This window comes from Gracilinanus agilis, chromosome 6 (genome assembly GCF_016433145.1).
Source record: "Gracilinanus agilis isolate LMUSP501 chromosome 6, AgileGrace, whole genome shotgun sequence".
NCBI lineage: Eukaryota > Metazoa > Chordata > Mammalia > Didelphimorphia > Didelphidae > Gracilinanus > Gracilinanus agilis.
The window spans coordinates 79,806,845-79,825,998 of NC_058135.1; the positions used below are offsets into that span (position 1 = coordinate 79,806,845).

The 19,154-nt window shown below is 40.5% G+C and overlaps 1 protein-coding gene across 1 annotated transcript in view; it reads right to left on the reverse strand.

Moving 5' to 3' along the window:
* The window catches only part of TENM3 (teneurin transmembrane protein 3), a 598,624-nt gene that overhangs the window by 60,305 nt on the left and 519,165 nt on the right, over nucleotides 1-19,154 (reverse strand). The window contains exons 19-21 of the mRNA XM_044682283.1: nucleotides 8,764-8,996; nucleotides 7,521-7,675; nucleotides 5,839-6,713 (exon numbers count right to left, since the gene is read on the reverse strand). Of these exons, the coding sequence (XP_044538218.1) occupies nucleotides 5,839-6,713; nucleotides 7,521-7,675; nucleotides 8,764-8,996 (1,263 nt within the window). The remainder of the gene's footprint in view (nucleotides 1-5,838; nucleotides 6,714-7,520; nucleotides 7,676-8,763; nucleotides 8,997-19,154) is intronic.

The following is a 19,154-nucleotide window of genomic DNA, read 5'->3' on the forward strand; positions in this document are numbered from 1 at the left end:
GGCTAAACTCTCCTGTTGGAAGTCTCTTCATCCCTCATGGATTTAGCTCTGATGCTGACTCCTCCATGAAAAATTCCCAGAACCACCATGACCTTCCACAACTCCATTGTATCATTGTTATTTGTTTCCTCCATTAGATTAGAAGTTTACTGAAAACAGGCTCTATCTGTTTTCCCAGTGCAGAGTAGGCACTTACTTTGTTGAATCTGGTTGAACAGAAAGAAGAAAGATGTAACCGTGACCCCTTATTCCTAAGTCCAAGGCTCACTAAGACTGGCTCCCATATTCAGGGCTGATCTAAAGAATTGTTAGCTCTTCTTGGTGCACTGTACCCCTACTCTGCAAGAATCTCTGAATATGCAGTATTGTCCTAAGGGAGAAATACCATGAAATTACATGAGTAGATAAGCATTCTTTCTGTGGGTAAGGATAATTGTGCATCTAATCCACTCCTGGTTTTGTTTTCTGGAAAAACTGTCTTCTTGTCAAACCCCTTCTAATTCCCTCCTCAACCTCCCCGAGCCTCCAACTAGCCTTGGCAGGTATGCAGAAGACATGCAGGGACGCACAAATGTGAAATGAAATATTACTGATGTGCACTAATATTCTGGTAGTGTGCCCACTGTAAAAAAAAATTGCCAACCTACAGAAGACTACAAAAACACCTTCAATCTGGCGTGGATGTGGATCTACCTGCTGCCTCTATCAGGGGAGCAGTTCTTCCTGCTCCATTTGTGCTTTAGGATCTAATATGCAGCCCAGAAGCCCCTGTGGTCATGTCTCTGATGAGTAGATGTATGGGCTGTAGGGTAGATGCAGGTGCTCGGAGTTTCTCCAACTTCAATCTCAATCAAAAGTCTACTGACACGAACATGCCATTGCCTCAGAACACAGATGATGACTTTGGTATGGTGGCCTGACATTCGCTTCATCCTCTCTTTATTATATGCACTGACTTTTGAATGCCTTTCTAAAGGTCTTGACCCTTTAAAGTACCACTGGCACTTGGGTGTCCTCTAGTCCAAAGGCAGGAATGGACATGAAAGAGAAAAAGATCGTTTGTCACCCGAACTTGACCATTTTGAACACCTCAGGTCATATCCACTATACATGCTGTTTGTTTTTTCTCTCCGTCACTTTAATCATCTCAAGTTTTTTAGCATGTGTGAATGTTTAGAATTATGAAATTTTGTGTGTGTGTGTGTGTGTGTGTGTGTGTGTGTGGTGTGCAAGGGAGGGAGGGTGGTGGGAGAGAGAGAGAGAATGTTCCAGGTTCTTTTGTAGATTTCTAGAGGCAAAACATTAGAAACATTGCTTCTGAAACCATCTTGCCTATTTATTTCTTTAGAAAACAGTTCTTATTTTGGACTCAGCCACTCCCTAGCTGTGTGACCCTGGGCAAGTCACTTAACTCCCACTGCCTAGCTCTTATCACTCTTCTGTCTTGGAACCAATACACAATATTTATTCCAAGACAGAAGGTATGGGTTAAAAAAATAGTTCTTCATACCCTTATTTGTGTACTAAACCATTAATGTTTTCCCCAGTGTGCCTAATATACTGATCCGTGCAGATATATGTATTTTGAAACAGTGGGAGTGGCCTATGGGTATCTGAATGATAGTTTTTGGAATGGTAATTAATCATTGTCATAAAATAAAATTAAGTAAACACATTTAAAAAAATTTTTTTAAACCCTTACCTTCCATCTTAGAATCAATACTATGTATTGGTTCCAAGGCAGAAGAACAGTAAGGGATAGGCAATGGGGGTTGAGTGACTTGCCCAGGGTCACACAGCTGGGAAGTGTCTAAGACCAGATTTGAACCTAGGACCTCCTCTCTCTAGACCTGGCTCTCAATCCACTGAGCTACCCAGCTGCCCCAGGAAACACAATTAAATGAGAAATTCACTAGGTTTGCACCAGTGGAAGAGTGACAGTGATGAGTTTTCATTTAAAAAACCCAACAGTTTTTTCTCTTAAACATTTTGGGTCTGTTTATCCCTAAGCGTCGTTTGCTCATTTTAATTTTATTAATTTGCTTTTTTGTTTATTCTTGAATGTGCATGGATTGCAGTGGAGCTGAAGATCAAATACCTGAGGTTTAGTTCTGGTTTCACCTTATTAGCTGTATCTGAATAAGTCACTTAATCTCTCAGTGTCCTCATTTGTAACACAGGGATGATAACACTAGGTCTTGCCTCCCTCCTTAGGAAGTGCTTTGCAAGCCATCACGTGCTATATAGTGTAGGAGGTCTTAACAGGGTGCTATAAAGGATGAGGCAGCCCTCGCTATAGGGTGAGAGGACATGGTTTTGAATTCTGGCTCTGTTGTGTGCTATCTGTATGAAATTGGGCTGGCAACTTCAGCTCTGGAGATCTTGGTTTTCTCATTTGTGAAGGGAGGAATTTGGACTGGGTCATCTCTTATGTCCCTACTAGCTCTTACTCTGATTATATTTATTGTTGCTCTTTCCCTGATCCAGCCATACCTCTGCTGGGTTTATACCCCAAAGAGATCATAGGGAAAAAGACTTGTACAAAAATATGTATAGCCATGCTCTTGGTGGTGGCAAAAATTTGGAAAATAAGGGGATGCCCTTTAATTGGGAAATGGCTAAACCAATTATGGTATATGCTGGTGATGGAATACTATTGTGCTCAAAGGAATAAAGAAGTGGAGGAATTCCATGTGAACTGGAATGACCTCTAGGAAGTGATGCAGAGTGAAAGGAGCAGAACCAGGAGAACATTGTACACAGAGACTAATAGATACATTATGACACAATCGAATGTAATGGACTGCTCTACTACAGCAATGCAATGATCAGGACAATTCTGAGGGACTTATGAGAAAGAACACTATCCACATCCAGAAAAAGAACTGTGGGAGCAGAAACACAGAAGAAAAACAGGTGCTTGATCACATGGGTTGATGGGGATATGATTTGGAATGTAGACTCTAAACTATCACCCAAGTGCAAATATCAGTAATATGGAAATTGATCTTAATCAATGACACATGTAAAACCCGGTGGAATTGCACGTCAACTATGGGAGGGGGGTGGGAGGAGGGGAGGGAAAGAACATGAATCTTGTAACCATGGAAAAATATTCTAAATTAATTAATGAAATAAAAATTTCCGAAGCCGGCAAAAAAAAAATAATTGTTGCTCTTTCCCATCAGAAAGATATAGTTAATTGATGCCTTACTCTTTAAAAAAACCCCAACTGATTTGCCCGCCATACTGTATTATAATATACAACAGAATACTACCCTTTCTTTGATGCCTTCAAATACTGAAAATTCCATTGCAGGTGGATGCGAACCATTTAATCTGTTGGAAAGTATTGGTTCAATACCAGTCTGAGTCAATGAGCATTTATTAAGCTCCTACTATGTGCCAGACATGATGGGAGGGGCTGGAGATACAAAGGCAAAAAACAAAACATGTGTCTGCTATTAGAGGACTGTCATTTTGTAATATAGAACCCAGTTAACAAAGACACATCTGGACCTCGTCCACAGAGAAGGCTTTGGTTCTTCAGATGTATTAGCAATTTACCTCAGCATTTCTGCCCTGTTTTAAACTAAACTGAAATCTCATCCATGCTGCCATCATTCCCTGAATATCTAGTAATCAGAGTAGCTCTCCTACCTATGTTCATCTGATTGGAACACATTCTTCTATACCTTTTTTTTCTTTTTTTGCCTGTTTGGCATTAGAACCTGCTATGACTTTGAAAAACTGTGCAAAGGAAGCGCCTTCCATTAACTTCCAATTTATTCCCCACCTATTGCGATTCTAAAATGAAGAAAGGGAATGTTAAGAACAGAATTTTAATGTCATTCTACTGAAAAAGATTTATCCCTTTTAGAAAATTTTGCTGCGGGGTCACATTAATTTTATTAAAACGGAACTTGTGGCAAAAGGAGAAGTAATTCAAGTTACGTGGTTGATTCTACTTTACAGATTCTGGAAAAGGTGATATGCAACCCAAACGTTTCTAGATTAAAGCATATTACCACTGACTTCCATTACAATTTCAGACCTATGTTCTCATGGAAAATATTTTTGTTTCAGCATATAATATGAAGTCAAAGTTAGGAATCTTTACATTTAATTCAAAGCCTACTCTATCTCTGCCAATATGCTGTCTGTGTGCATTTAATTCTCCAGTGTGACCCCTGCAAAGTTATTCAAATAAGCAATCAGTCCACTTGATTTTATGTGCATATTCATTGCAAAGCTCAGGGGTTTTAAAACAGACCACAGTTAATTTCACTGAGGGTTCTCATTGACTTCAGGGGAATTTACTGTTTAAACAGCCATATTGGATGTGCTACTAGCTACTTATTTTTCAGGGTATTCAGCATAACTTCCAAGCTGGAGAGTTACACACCAATGCTTTCTTGGTTACATAACAAATGCTTGTTGAATTGAATTGAAAAGTAATTCCCCTGTGTCTTGGATCCCTAGATTTCTTTGTAGCTCATATCTAGCATGAGTTTGCCAGCTCTCCCTCCCTTTCTCTCTCTCTCCCTCTCCTTCTCTCTGTTTCCTCCCTCCCTCCCTCCCTCCCTCCCTCTCTCTCTCTCTCTCTCTCTCTCTCTCTCTCTTTGTGTGTGTGTCTCTCTCAATCTCTCTCTCTCTCTCAATCTCTCTCTCTCTCTCTCTCTGACTCTCTGTATCTCTCTGTTTCTCTCTCTCCCTCCCTCACCCCTTCTCTCTCCCTCTCCCTCTGTCTTAGTATCAATTCTAAGAGGAAGTGCAGCTGACAATTGGGATTAAGTGACTTGCCCAGGGTCACATAGCTAGCAAGTGTCCAAGGCCATATTTGAACTCAGATCCTTCTGACTCCAGGACTGGCACTCTATCCCCACTGTGCTACCTAGATCTCTCTAGCACGAGGTCTTTATTGTTAACTTGTAAATTGCTGTGTGTATATACATAACTTATAAATTGCTCTGTGTGTATGTGTATATATACATATATATCCGTGTGTCTATGTACATTTTACATATACATTATACTTTCATGTGTTTATCACGCATATCATGATAGAGTATAATCTCCTGGAGAACACAGACTTTTAATTATCATCTTTGTATCCCCAGTGCCTAGGGCAGTGCTTGACACACAAGTAGGAAGGTGCTTCTTAGATGCTTGTTCATGGATTATTTCCTGATTTGCTCCTTACTGTAACATCCATGATTCTGTGAGGGGCTCAAGCTGCATCACAGAATTCCATAGCGGGGCACTATGGAATTCTGTGATGCAACTTGAACCCCTCACAGAATCATGGATGTTACACTTCCCTCCAATCTGTAGTTTGCCTTATACATGTATGTTTGGTCTGGGACTGTGATTTTATTCACATGAGAAACAGCCTCTACCAATGCAGCTTGGCAACTGTTTTGAAATCTGTAGTCTGAGAGTTGCCTGTCCTCTCTGAAAAGTTAAGTGATTTGCCCATTGATAATAAATAATTGAAGATAAAAAAAAACAAAACAAAACTTAGAAGGACTAAAAACATACAGAGGCGCCTGATTGATCAGAATTCTCAGAATATGTTTTCACACTGGATGCCAGCATTGCTATGTTTTAATCAAATGCATAAATGCAAATGTGTGTTGTGTCTATGCCCAAAGCAAGGTTTATCTGTCATGTGTTTTTGGAGAGGTTGATGATGCCATGTTGGTTTTTTTTTTTTTAATTTTTCTGAAGACTGCTATATGAAAGAAAATCTTAATACCTTAACCTTTAAAAAATGATTTTTGCAAAACTTCACGGTAGTTTGTACAACAAGATAGAATCTTATTCTTTTATACTCACTCAAAAAAAGTAGTCCAACCAGTCTCGTCACTTTTGGTGGCCAGGAGACCACTGTTGCCGTGGTAAGTGAATAAAACTAGTTCCAGCCCTTGGGCAGTCATGCTTTTCAGACATCCGTTGGTCCCTATGGTCAACCATATGACTTGGTTGTCGGGGGACACCACCCTGACGGGCATCCGGTTGGGATCCCGCCTGATCCTCAGCGTGTTGCCGTTGCTGTCGGTTACGGCGGTGATATCATTATCGTTACTGTAGCTGAAATTGTAGAGGTAGTCGCCAGTGACGAGGCTCATGGTGTACTGGTGAGTGCCATTGATGTCAAAGATATAAAGCTCTTGGTCGGTCGGCGAGGCGACTTCGTAAAAATTCATGGAGTTCAGTAAAGGTTTGTTCTTCGACACAGCCCGGATGCGAATGTTCCCGAGGTCTGCAATGTACAGCGTGCCGTCTGGAGACGCGGCCAGCGAGGAAGGAGCGTTGAGTTTCGCATCCTTGGCGTAGCCGTCGCCACTCTGATAGCAGTCGCAGTTGGCGTCATTTTTGCAGTCACATTCTGAGGGGATTCCAGCCACCAATGAGATCTCCCCATCTGTCGTGACCTGCCTGATGCGGTTAATCTTCTTCTCATCCGTTTCGGTGATGTACAGGACCCCACTATAGGACACGGCGATGGCCGTGGCCGATTCCAGGGTTGTCTGAACCGCGTGCTTCCCTACAGAGTACTCCACTCCGGGGACCTGACAGTGCATTGGCCGCCCAGCAGCAATGCGGACCTGACGGTTTTCAGTGATCTGTAAAACGACGTTATTATCCAGGACATAAATGGAGTTATCCATAGGGTTAATGGCCAAGTCAGTGGGCCATTCCAGTCGCACCTTAATAAAAAAAGGGAAATTGTTTGGTTAGCCCGTTACTTCACTGCCATTAATTTACCGGCATTAAATGAAATTAAACTGTTCAGTGAAATTAACCTCCGTTTGATGAACTCTGTTAAAATTGCTTTTTCAATAGCCACAGTAAAATAAGCTTAAAGGTCTCGTGTGAAGACAGATGGAGGAAATAACATTTTACTTAAAAATACACCTCACAGAAAGATGCATTAGAGCTATACACAAATAGCAAATTAGCCTATATGTAGTGAGTCAGTAGATAATGGTGGGATATGAGCCCATCTATCCCTGGTTTGCATCCTGATAGCAGTAATAAGCACTAAATCCCGGTACTTTGGAGGTTATGAATACATTAGTGTTCTATTGTGTTTTCAATCAGGGCAATAGTAGAGCTCCCAATTCTAAGTAAAAGTCCGGTGGGACTAATAGTGGGCTTTCCATACTCCTGGAAGATCTAAGTCATTCACCATAACAGATTAAGAGACAAAAGCAGTTGGGTTCATTTTTAAGAAAAAAGAAAAAAATAAACTCTACTGAAATTTTATTGCAAATGCTCCATCATGTCTTACTAAGATAATAGTTCTGTGCTATGCCGAGTCCATTATGAGTAGGATTGTGAGAGAAGGAAGAGTTTAAAAAAATGATCTCTTAAGGATATTTAAATAGAGACTCTTAGAAGTTTGTCCTGAAGACTGCCACGTGTGACACGTGATATGAACTGTTGGATGCTCTTTATCTAGTAGAGTTAAAAATAAGATAAAACTTGGCCATTGAGTTTAATTTCTAAATTACCTGGCTGATGTGCATGCTGGTATCGCATGTCAGAGGTCTGGCTGAAGTCAGATCATTAGAGCCCAGGAGAGTTGATATTATTCCATTTTGATCTACTTTTCTGATCATGGTTCCATCGACAAAGTAGATTAATCCATTCTTGTCAATTGCCATCCCTGTATCCCAGAGAAGTGAAAAGTTAAGAAATGACAAAACAAAAACACTGACTTTTGATCACGTGCTACGATTTAACCAGTATTCAACTGGTGAAGAATTATACAAAGTTAGCAAGTATGTGTGAGGAATTTAAATATATTCAGAGTTCAATATCATTATTGGTATTGCACATAATGCAGAATATACTAAAGATATAATGGAAATAGTTGAGCTATGGGTCAGAGGTGGTATTTGAACCCACATTTCTTGACTCTGAGATCAGTCTTATATTTACTACAGCTAAAGATGATCAATATGTCTGAATTACAAAATAGTAACATCAAATTTGTAGGACTGGGTTTAATCCTGCCACAGAAAACTTTTTTCATACCCTATTGGCTCTAACAAAAATAGATTCAAGCTCAAGCTAGTCCTTTGTTGACCTTTTGGGGATAAAATCTGCTGCTATGAATAATTCACTACAACAAACACTTCCCCCCCACCCTCTAAGTCCTTGTTCATACAATAGTCACTTGCTATCATGAAATACTGTATTAAGTAGCAAAGAGCAAATCAAGTCTCGCATGATTGATAGAAAGTTTCTCCTGCAGGCTGTTAGCCCCTGTCACCTCCAGAAATCCCATGTGCCAAGTATTTTTCCTGTGATACACAAAGAAAAAGCCCAATAATTCTTAACTGGATGAGTGCTAATAGGGCTGCTTTGGGGAGATTTTTAAGCAGGGCCAGACTTCATCAGTTACAAAGATGACTTCAATATAATGAAGAATTTGGACACCCCCTTAAGTTCCTCTTAACAGGATTTCTCCTGAATAACAGAGTATTTACTTTTATTCTTTGGATAGCTGAAAAAGAAATGGCATGATATCAAAGAGACCAAAAACCCAATATTTACTGTAAAATCAACTTGGGCTTCTCACAGTTTCACGCTAAATGGCTTTTAAAAACCCTAGATTTGGAAATCGCCTTTTCTCAACACAGCTCTGGGCAAAAGGTCAGATTCAGCATTTAAGACAATCAAGCAATAATTGGATTTCCTTCCCTGTTCTATTTTAAAAAAGAAAGAAAGAAAAGTCCTCCAAGGCTCTACCTTTGGGACTCATGAGCGTAGCCTCCACAGCCTTGCCCCCATCACCACATCTTGCTTCATCAAACGGGAGGCACTGCTCTCCTGTCCCGGCCACCACTTCAGCATTTTTGGTGAGGTCTTTTGCACCAGTGAGGGACTTTGGGCGATAAATTCTGCGGGTGTTTGTGTCGGAAACGTACAAATCTCCTGTTACTGGATCCGTGGCAAGGTAGTATCTATGAGCTGGGTTGCTGCTGCAAAAGGGGATCACATATTTAAACATGAGTGAAGTCAGTCTGAATATAGAGAAAATAGTTTTTAAAAATTAGATTCTAGAAGACTGGCTAGAAACCAGCAAAAAATTAGAAAGAGAGTAGCATGTTTCAAAATAATCTGGAAACTGTTATCCATCTTAACGATGCTTTGCCTCTTTTTATTAAATGCCCCTAAGTGGGCAAGTCGATTGATTTCTCTGGCTTTCTATTGCCTTATCCATAAAACAAGTGGGGTTGGACTGGATGATTTGCAAGGTCCCCTTCAACTCAAAATCCCATCATTCCACGATCCATTTAATAGTTCAGTAACATGCATCTTTTTATGTTATCTTTTGATGTGTAAGACAAAGAGTTTTCGTAGCTGAACACAGAATGACTCTAATGCCCTGTAGCTGTACTCTCAGCATCGGTACACCTTTATAAACTCTAGAAAGGCATAAGGGGGCACTACTTCAGCGGCGCCTCGTCACGGGGAATTAGCCTCTTCTCTCCTATGACAGGAGAGACAACGTAGCATCATGCCCTCCTTGGCTGCTATATCATAATCCAGAAACAGAACCTGCTGCAGTTACAATTTTTGACCTGATTTATAGTGTTAAGAGCCGAAATGAGGTCATGGAAGAGCAGGAGGCAATCTCAGCTGGCCGCCTAATGCACGGAGCCTGAATGCCATATCAGGCGGTTTCATTTCTGATGTTTGCAAATTGTACTCTAAAGTGGATCTGAGAATCTCAGAGAGAAACAAACATCTGTTCTCATAATGTAGTTCCTCACGTTTTATAAATCTAAAATAGCGCTAATGTAACACGTTCCACGTACTGCTGCTTGCAAAGCCCCACGTGAATGAGTTATAAACAGAGGATGACACGAGTGGGATGGCTCTTTGGATAAATCCTCTTTACAAATACTAACCGTCCCGTCCTTCGGAATTCTGTTCAATGAATTAATGGAATTTAAGATCCCATTTAAAAAATTAACTGTATGTATTGATCAGATATTCATTCATGTTTCCCTGCCTTTCTTGTTTAACAGTACCTAAGGAAAGTCATCTATATTTACATTCACATTTAAACACATAACATAAAATCAGCTGTATGATGATAGCGAGCATTTATATAGCACTTTAATGTCTGCCAAGTGCTTTTCACGTATTATCTCATTTTATTCTTGCTAGTTGATTCGATGTAATTATTATAACGGCATCGTGGTTTTCTCATCATCTTTTAAAAGGGAAGGCGATATTTCCCCATGATGTTACTTTTCCTTAAGACCTCCAATGTCTATTATTTCCACAGTCATTTTAGCCCTAAAGCAGGTTAGGTTTATCCCTTGTTTCTTTCAGCTGGCAGTGAGCAGAGGGAAGGACGGGAGGAGATGAAAAATTATAGGGAGGTTCTCTCAGCACTTTGGAGAGCAGAGCTCTGCCCCTTAAAATAGGGGTGTGGAAGTCGTGCTTATAGCACAGAACGATATGGGCTAAACTGATGGAGAGAGCTGGCTGCTTTCTTGTGACTCCCATTCTCTTCTTTCCAACCTTCAAGATTTTTATAGGACTGAGAAGACCAGAGCAGGGCAGTTCTGAATGATTATGTAATGACAGGATTATTAGATAGAGGGGAGGACTGTGTGTGTGTGTGTGTGTGTGGTGAGGGAGAAAGACAGCGAGAGAGATAGACACACACAGAGAATGGAAAGGGCAGGGAGGCACAGAAATTTGAAGAGTAATTAAGAATGCTTGCTGTGGGGGCAACTGGGTAGCTCAGTGGATTGAGAGCCAGGCCTAGAGACAGGAGGTCTTCGGTTCAAATCTGGCCTCAGACACTTCCCAGCTGTGTGACCCTGGGCAAGTCACTTGACCCCCATTGCCTAGCCCTTACCACTCTTCTGCCTTGGAGCCAATACACAGTATTGACTCCAAGATGGAAGGTCAGGGTTTAAAAAAAAATAAAAAAATAAAAAGAATGCTTGCTGTGAGTCAGAAGTCTTGGGTTCAAATTCTGATCCTGCCACTTACTAACTGTGTGATCTTGGACAAGTCATTTAACTTTCCTGAGCCTCAGTTCCTTTATCTATAAGACGAGGGGGTTGGACTAGATAGCCTCTGAGACCCATTTCACCTCTGGATCTCTAAGCCTATAACTATTAGAGTGACTAGGTTACATGATATGATTTAGCTAATATATTATGCTTTATATTACCATGTTCAGGGCTTATTGTGTCTTCCTATTCAGAAAAACTGAAATGCACCAAGACATTATGCTTGCTAACGTGACAAGTTTCTTCATCTATAATGAATGGAGAAGCTGCTTTAAGATATTACTAAGATGTTGCAAAACAGTTTAACATAGATTTTTTTATGATCCAATATGAACAAAATTGGCCTTTTAGAGGTCGAGAATTACAACCTAATCCCATTTTGGGTACTTGATAACCATTGAATTAATCTGTCTAGTTTTCCCATCTCCTCCTCTGCAGCTTTCTTACTCTCTAGAGCTCCAGCTGGTTCTGAATATATTTTATATCTGCCTGTCACTTTGATTTAAATGTACTTCTTTGCATTTCTTCCCTTTGGGTGGACTGTAGGTTTTTTGAAGGCAGAAACACATCTTTCACTGGATGGCTCTGTATGAAGGACACGACTACGAGGCAAGGGAATGGGATAGGGCTTAGAGTAGAAGACCCACCTTCTATACTTATTAGCTCTATGATCATGGGTAAGTCACCTAATCTGAGACTCATTTCCTCCCTCATCTGCCAAGAGGAGATGAAATAGTTATTATACCCACCGCACAGGGCTGTTGTAAGGAACAAATGAGAGAATGCTCTAACATACTTTGTAAATCTTAAAATAGATTCAAATAGGAGAAGGAATGGATCCCTGAGTTCATTAGTATAAGAACTTCTCAGGTGAGGATACTCCTCCTCCTACTGCAGGTTGGCATCTTCAAATTCAATTAGACTTGACTTAGAAAAGTTGTACTGGGGGAATGGAGACCATGTGTCTACATTTGGGAAGGGACTCTGGTTCCGCCCCTGCTAAGTAGCCCATCTCCATTCTACTGTGACCAAAGCATTCTTGCCCCATACGATGACTCTCAAGGTTCTACTGACATCATCAGTTATGCTTTCCCTTCAGGTGATTAGACTCTAAGCTTCTCGAGAGAAAGGACTGTTTTATTCACCGTATTTGTGTGCCCAGCACCTTCAACAATTGCCTGGCACTTAGTAGTTGCTTTCTCAGATGCTTGATTGACTTTTATTGTGATAATATGGATGGTGTTGAATCATTCACAGCCTTCAAAGGCCTCTTTCTTATGAGAACAGCTTCCATTTGGGACCTGTCTCGCCAGTTTTGTTAGTGCAATAGACCATCCATGGTTTTCCTTAGTGCAAGGCTAACTAACTACCCATATAGCCAATTAACTGACAGAGAGCAGAGATTTCTCATTAGCAAGAATTTCTGAGTGTTACTGAATTTATTGTGGTAATACTTTAGAACAGAACCTGTAATCCTTTATATCACATCCTGGAAAGAATGTGCTAATCAATTGTAATATGACTCCTGCCAACATTCCTAGGGCTTCCCTGTCTAGAACATTACTCTTTAGTTACCATTCCTCTATATGCATCATATTTGCCTAATAGAATGTGAGCTCCATGAGGATGGGAACTATGTTGCTTGTTTTTTCCTTTTATATTTAGGATTTTGCATAGTATTTGGCATCCACTAAGTCCTTAATCAATGTCCTTTCATTCATTCACTCATTCATTTGGAGGCATCTCATTCAGACCCTCCAAAAGCAGAAATTTCATTCAAAGCCTGCAGGTTTTCCTCAGAGGATATGAGTGTCCTTTCAAGACTCCATACACATCTCTTTTCAATTAAAGCCCTGCTTTTATATAAACCTCTTCTAACCAGGGAGGCCAAATATTATTATGTGGACAGATGGAGAAGTAAAATAAATAATATCTTCAAAGAAATGTATGAGCAAAGAAATAAAAGATCATATTTATCATATGATAAAAGTGAGAGATAAGTAGGAAGTGTGGGCCAGTGCAGAGAGCCTTGCACTTACTAAGTACCTGTGTGAAAACGGGGACATCACTTAACCATTTTTTGGGACACGGTTTCCTTTTCTGTAAAGTAAGGGGATTGAACTAGATGGCCTCAATCTCCCTCCAGCTCTGGCTCTGTATACTTTGATCTAAGCACCTATGGTGGTCAGCTTGTATGCTCCATTAGCATCTTTATGATGACAAGAGAAAGAGAATCCTCATCATGTTGGGTGGTTCTTCTATGGAAGTTCTTAACCTGAGAATCTGTGGATAGATTTCAGGGGTTCTTTTAAACTGAAGGAGAAAAAATGGCTCTCTTAGCTCAACATAATTGGGTTCCTTTGGAATTGTAGGCATTTTATGCATTTAAAAATTATTCGGAGAAGGGGCTCCTAGGCTTCTCTAGGCTGCAAAAGGCATGGAACACGACACACCCACAAAAAGGTAAGAACCCCTGCTTGCTGGTGAAGTTATGGAAGAACATGGACGTGAATGATGCAGAAGGGGTAAGCATGAGTGGACTGTGACTTGTGTCTGTGGAAGGACTACCCACATTGATGAGACAGAAGATGCATGGAAGTGTTGATGTATTTGGGCAGATGCTGGACAGCAGTCCTCTGCCCAAGACTGATCTTTCTAAACATGCTCCACAATGACTTAGATAAGATCTGTGAAGCAAAGCCTCAGCCATTTCCTTTGTCACATGAACAACCAAGATCAGAATCATTGGCATGCTAAAATGGTCCTTTTATGTTGGGAACAAAAGGATAGTGAGTCTTTTGGGGCTATTTCAAAATTGTAAAAATTTAAAACCAAAGAATTACGCGAGAGCCATGGGAAGGATTCTTATGATCACAGATTCAGAACTGCACGAATCTACAAATTCTGCATGAATCATACATAACGTCCTCATTTTATAGTTGAAGAAAGTGAAGATGAGAAATGACTTGGTCAGGGTCATGCCTGAGATAGGATTTGAATCTGGATCATAGGTCAGAGATCTAGAGCTGGAAAGGGTCTTAGTGAGCATCAATTTCCATTTATAACTAAGGTCACTGAGCCCATGGGAGGTTGGGACTTTCCCAGGTTGGCTTTTGAATCCAGGTTATCTGTTTACAGAGCCAGTTTCCCCCCATTGTGTCAGTTCTTTCTGACTCCAAATCTAATGTTCTATTCACTACACCAGTGCCTTGCCCATCTGAAAGATAAATGGCCAGAGAAGGAGATGAGCCCATTATGTAGGAGTGAGGGATAATTGATGGATGGTCCATTTGCTATACTGGTCTCCATGGAATATTAAAAAAATCTAGAGCAGGGGTTCTTAGCTTGGGGTCCTTGAAAATGGTTTTCCCTTGTAATCTGATATATTAAAAAACAAATCTCTCTAAATGCAAAAGTGACCAATTCTATCCCATTTTTCCCCAGTAGATGGGCCCCTTTATCATTCTCACTTGATCTCTGGACCCAGATGAAAGAATCAAGGGCAAAGAATAGAGGTTGCAAGGATTGATGTCAGAAAAAAAAATCCTTAAAAAATTTCCAATTCCAATCTGTCTTCTTCCACATATAACTGCAGCGGTCATTTCTACTCTCATGCTTATCTTCAAACTTTCCCTTTCTACTGGTTCTTCCTTTTTCCCTATAAACATGTCTGTAACTCCTCAATCCTCAAAAAACTTTCACGCACTCCATCCATCCTCTCTACTGTCCCATATATTTCCTTTCTTTTGTGGATAAACTCCTTGAGAAGGCCCTTTATAACTTGTGCCTCCACTTCCTTTTTTCTCACTCTTCTTAAATCTCTGCAGTCTGGCTTCTGATCTCATCATTTAATTGAAACTCCTTTAATACTTCCATCTTAGAATCAATACTATCTATTGGTTCTCAGAAGAGTTATGGGCTAGGCAATGGGGGTTAGGTGACTTGGCCAGGGTCATACAGCTAGGACACATCTGACATCAGATTTGAACCCAGGCCTTCCCACCTCTAGATCTGGCTCTGAATCCACTAAGCCCCTGCCCCACAAAGTTGCCATATAATTTTTAATGACCATTTTTAATGCCTTTTTTCTCAGTTCTCATCCTTCTTGATCTGTCTGAGGCTTCTGACACTGTCGGGCACCTTGTTTCTCCTTGATACCCCCTTCTTTCTACGTTTTCATAACACTGCTCTCTCCTGGTTCTTTTCCTACTTGTCTGAAAATGTTTCAGTTTTCTTTAGTGAATCTTCAACTGGGTCCTAATTACTTTTGTTTAAAAGTGCATACCAAATATATAACAAATTATATATGAAATATATTATATAACAATGTAATAAATGTATAATATATAATATAATAAACATAATAAAATAATAAAAATTATATGTACCAAATTATATGTATATGTACATATAAATACATGTATTTACCAAATATATGTAATACTGTCTTACCCAGGATAATGTGTTTAGATTTTTACATGTGCCTTATCTGGCAATGCTTACTTTGTAGTCTGCTTATCTTTGCTCATTTGAGGTACAGTTTTTTGATATTAACAGTTAAATAAAATGCTAAAGATTTTTTAAAAAGGTTCTATCCTGGGTCCTATTCCCTCTCTGCTCTTTCATTTGGTGATCTCATCAGCTTCTAAGATTCACTGATCATTTCTATACTGACAATTCCCAAATCTACTTTTCCAGCCCTAATTTCCCTGCTACTAATTTCCAACAACTGCACATCTCAAACTAGATGTCCCATAAACATGTTAAATTGAACTTATTATTATCGTTGACCCCATCTTTTCCCTCTTCCTAACTTTCCTGTTACTATTGAGAGCACCATCATCCTCGCAGTCACTTGGGCTTGCCACCTGGATGTCACCCTCAATTTCTCACTCTTTCTCCATGATTCAACTTTCATAACGTCTCTCATAGACACCTCCTCTCTCCTGGGACGCTGCTACCACCCTGGTGCAGGTCCTCTTCACCTCAGGGACTACCCGCTGGTTGGTCTCTCTGCCATAGATCCCTCCCCTCTCCAAACAATTCTCTACTCAGCTGTCAAAGTTACCCTAAAATGAAGATCTGACTGGGTAATTTCTCACCTCCCCTTCCTGCCCCGTTTAATAAACTCCAATGGGTCCTTATCACCTCTAGGATCAAATAGAAAACCCTCTGCCTGGCATTCAAAGTCCTCTATAAACTAGCAGCCTCCTGTGCCTTTCTAGTCTCCTCATACATGACTCATCTCCCCAAATTCTTCCTTCCAGTGACACTAGACTCCTTAAAACCGTTCTTCAGAAAAGGTAGTCCATCTCTTGACTCGAGGCCTCTTTACTGACTCTCTCCCAGGCTAGGAATGGTCTGTCTTCTCTTCTCTATCTTTGGGCTTCCCTGCCTTCCTAGTGCCAGTTAAATTTCCACCCCCCTAGAAGAAGCCTTTCCTAATCCCCCCATAATGCTAGTGTCTTCTCTCCAATGGTTATCTCCCGTTTATCCTGTACATATCTTGCTCTTACATAGTAAGTGCATGTTGTCTCCCAAATAGTCTGTGAGTTCCTTGAGGGCAAGGATTGTTTATTTACAGCCTATTGCTTAATGTTTTGTTGAAGGGGTGAATTAGTACAAACTGGTGAGGCTTTAGATTTAATAGATGTTTGTCAAACGAATGAGCACAAACCAGGGCACTATAGAAGGCAACAGGCTCACACACACACATATTTTATATATATATATATATATATATATATATATATATATATATATATATATACACATATATATATATATATATATATATAGTTGTATAGTTTGAAAAATCCTATCACGAATTGTAGTGTTTAGGAATTTAGAGCTAAATGGAGCACAGTTCATGCACTCCTTCATGGATTGCTTTTCCTTTCTATTCCTTGCTCCTAATCCTCAAAAAACCTATATTTGAGGCCTGAAAGGGAAAACACAGAAATAGCCACAGTCACCAGCTCAGACCAACAGACAGAAGGAAGTGGATGGGTGAAGGACAGGGCAGACAAATCCTATTTATGAATAAAGCTTATATGAACTATAAGCTGATGCCTTCAGTTAATTTTTATCTAGTTATCTAACAACTCTCCTGATTTTGTCATTTGCCCGTGTTACTCTGATAAAACACTTGATTTGACTTTCTTTTCCCAGGACTGACCAAGTTTTGCCCATCCTTCCTTCCAAATATTTCTTACATCAGTCTTTGGGTTCCAACCTTGCCTCAGGTACTTTTACTAGCTATGTGAGCCTAAGCAAGTCATTTAACTTCAGCCTCAGTTTCTTCATCTGTACAATGGAGGTGTTGGATTCAACAGACTCTGAGATCCCTCCCAGATCTAAATCTGTTTCTCTGTGATTTTATGATCCTTTACATTCCCACTGCTATCAGCTCAGCACAGGGTCTCAACAGTTAAAGCTGAGTTACTGTGGGGCATTTAAATCCCTTCATAATCAGCTTATCTCCTTGACTTCAGTCTCATCCCAATCTCTCAGTTTCACTAGGTTAGCTCTTGTTTATAGACATCATCTTCAGTGAGTCCCATATTGATTTGTAATCAGATAACCTGGGATTAAATCAAGCCTGTGATACTTCCTGCCTTGATGATCTTGAAGCTATTCAACCCTCTTCTGAGTCTTTTTAGTGAAACAAGGTGGTTAGACTAAGATGGATGCTGCTAACTCTTCTAGATCATAGGATCTAAATCTGGGACCCTTTTAAGTGGCCCAATAGGGAGATAGATGGAATTTGGAGTCAGGAAGACCCAAGTTCAAATCTGACCTCATACACATACTATTCTGAGACCCAGGCAATCTGTGAGAAGACTACCTACCCATTTTAACTGAGACCTGATGATACACCCATTCATCTTCATCTTCTTCATCTTCCTCCCTGCTTTATTCATCCCAGGATTCTCTGTGTCATACCCAGTCTTTTTATAGTGAGTCCCTGTGTGGGTACCCAGCCAGTGTAACTCTCCTTCCCCACACCCAAACCAAGAAAGGCCACCTAGTTCGATGGAAGGGCCATTGACTTTGGAATCAGAGGATCTGGGATTAAAATTCCACCTCACATGCTTATTATTACTCTGGGCTACATCAACCAAATCATCTGGTCTTTGGGACCCAGGTTCATCAACTGTAATATGACAGGGTTGGGCTGGTGGATTCCAGGTCCTTTCTGGTTCAGAATCTAACCTCCTTTCTGCCTCAGCTGCTAATCAAACAAGGCCACAGGGACAGCACCGCTCCTTTGGGAGCAGCACGAGTTCAGCGAGACAAGGTTTATGTGGACATTTCAGGTAATGGTGACAGGGCCTGAGAATGAGCTGACTTTTTTCCTAAATCAACAGGGAGCTGCAGGAGAAATGCCTGGGGGACATTTTTGGCCCAAGATATTTTAGGTAGCATGGTTTACTTAGGTCATGCTTGCTTGGAGCAACCTAGCTGCCATTCTTCCCCAGTGGAATTGTGGGTTCTCTCTCTGTTTGCTGTTCTTCCTCCCTGTTCTACCTTCATAGGCTTCCCTAATAAGTCTAGACTTCTAAAGTCTGTCACTTCACAGCTCCACCAGTTTCCTCCATCTATCCCCCAAACCCTTTAACCTTCTATCTTAGGATCACAGTATGGATTTAGAGAGAATATAGCTCCTTATCTCATAGATGAGGTCATGGAGGCCAAGAAAGGTGAATGGACTCATAAAGAGGTTGAGCTCACACAGACAGTAACATGGCAAGGTAAGAACCCAAGACCTGGGAAAAAGTGGAGGCGCAGTAGATAGAGTCAAGAAGTCTGAGGTATGAATCCTACTTGATACCTACTAGCTAATGTGTCTCTGGGAAAGTTACTCAACTGTAATGGTCCTTCAGTTTTCAGATCTGTAAAGGGAAGAAGGCTTAAGTCATGAACCCCTGGGGTACCCTCTGCTTCTAAACCTATTGTCTTATTAATCTAAAGCAAATGGTCTTTCCATTGCATCATGGTGCCCTATTATCTTTGCTAGTCCCTAATTTTAGGTAATGCCAAGCATCTGCCTTCACCTGCTTCTAGGTGGCCTCAAATTATTAGAGAAAGTCATCAATG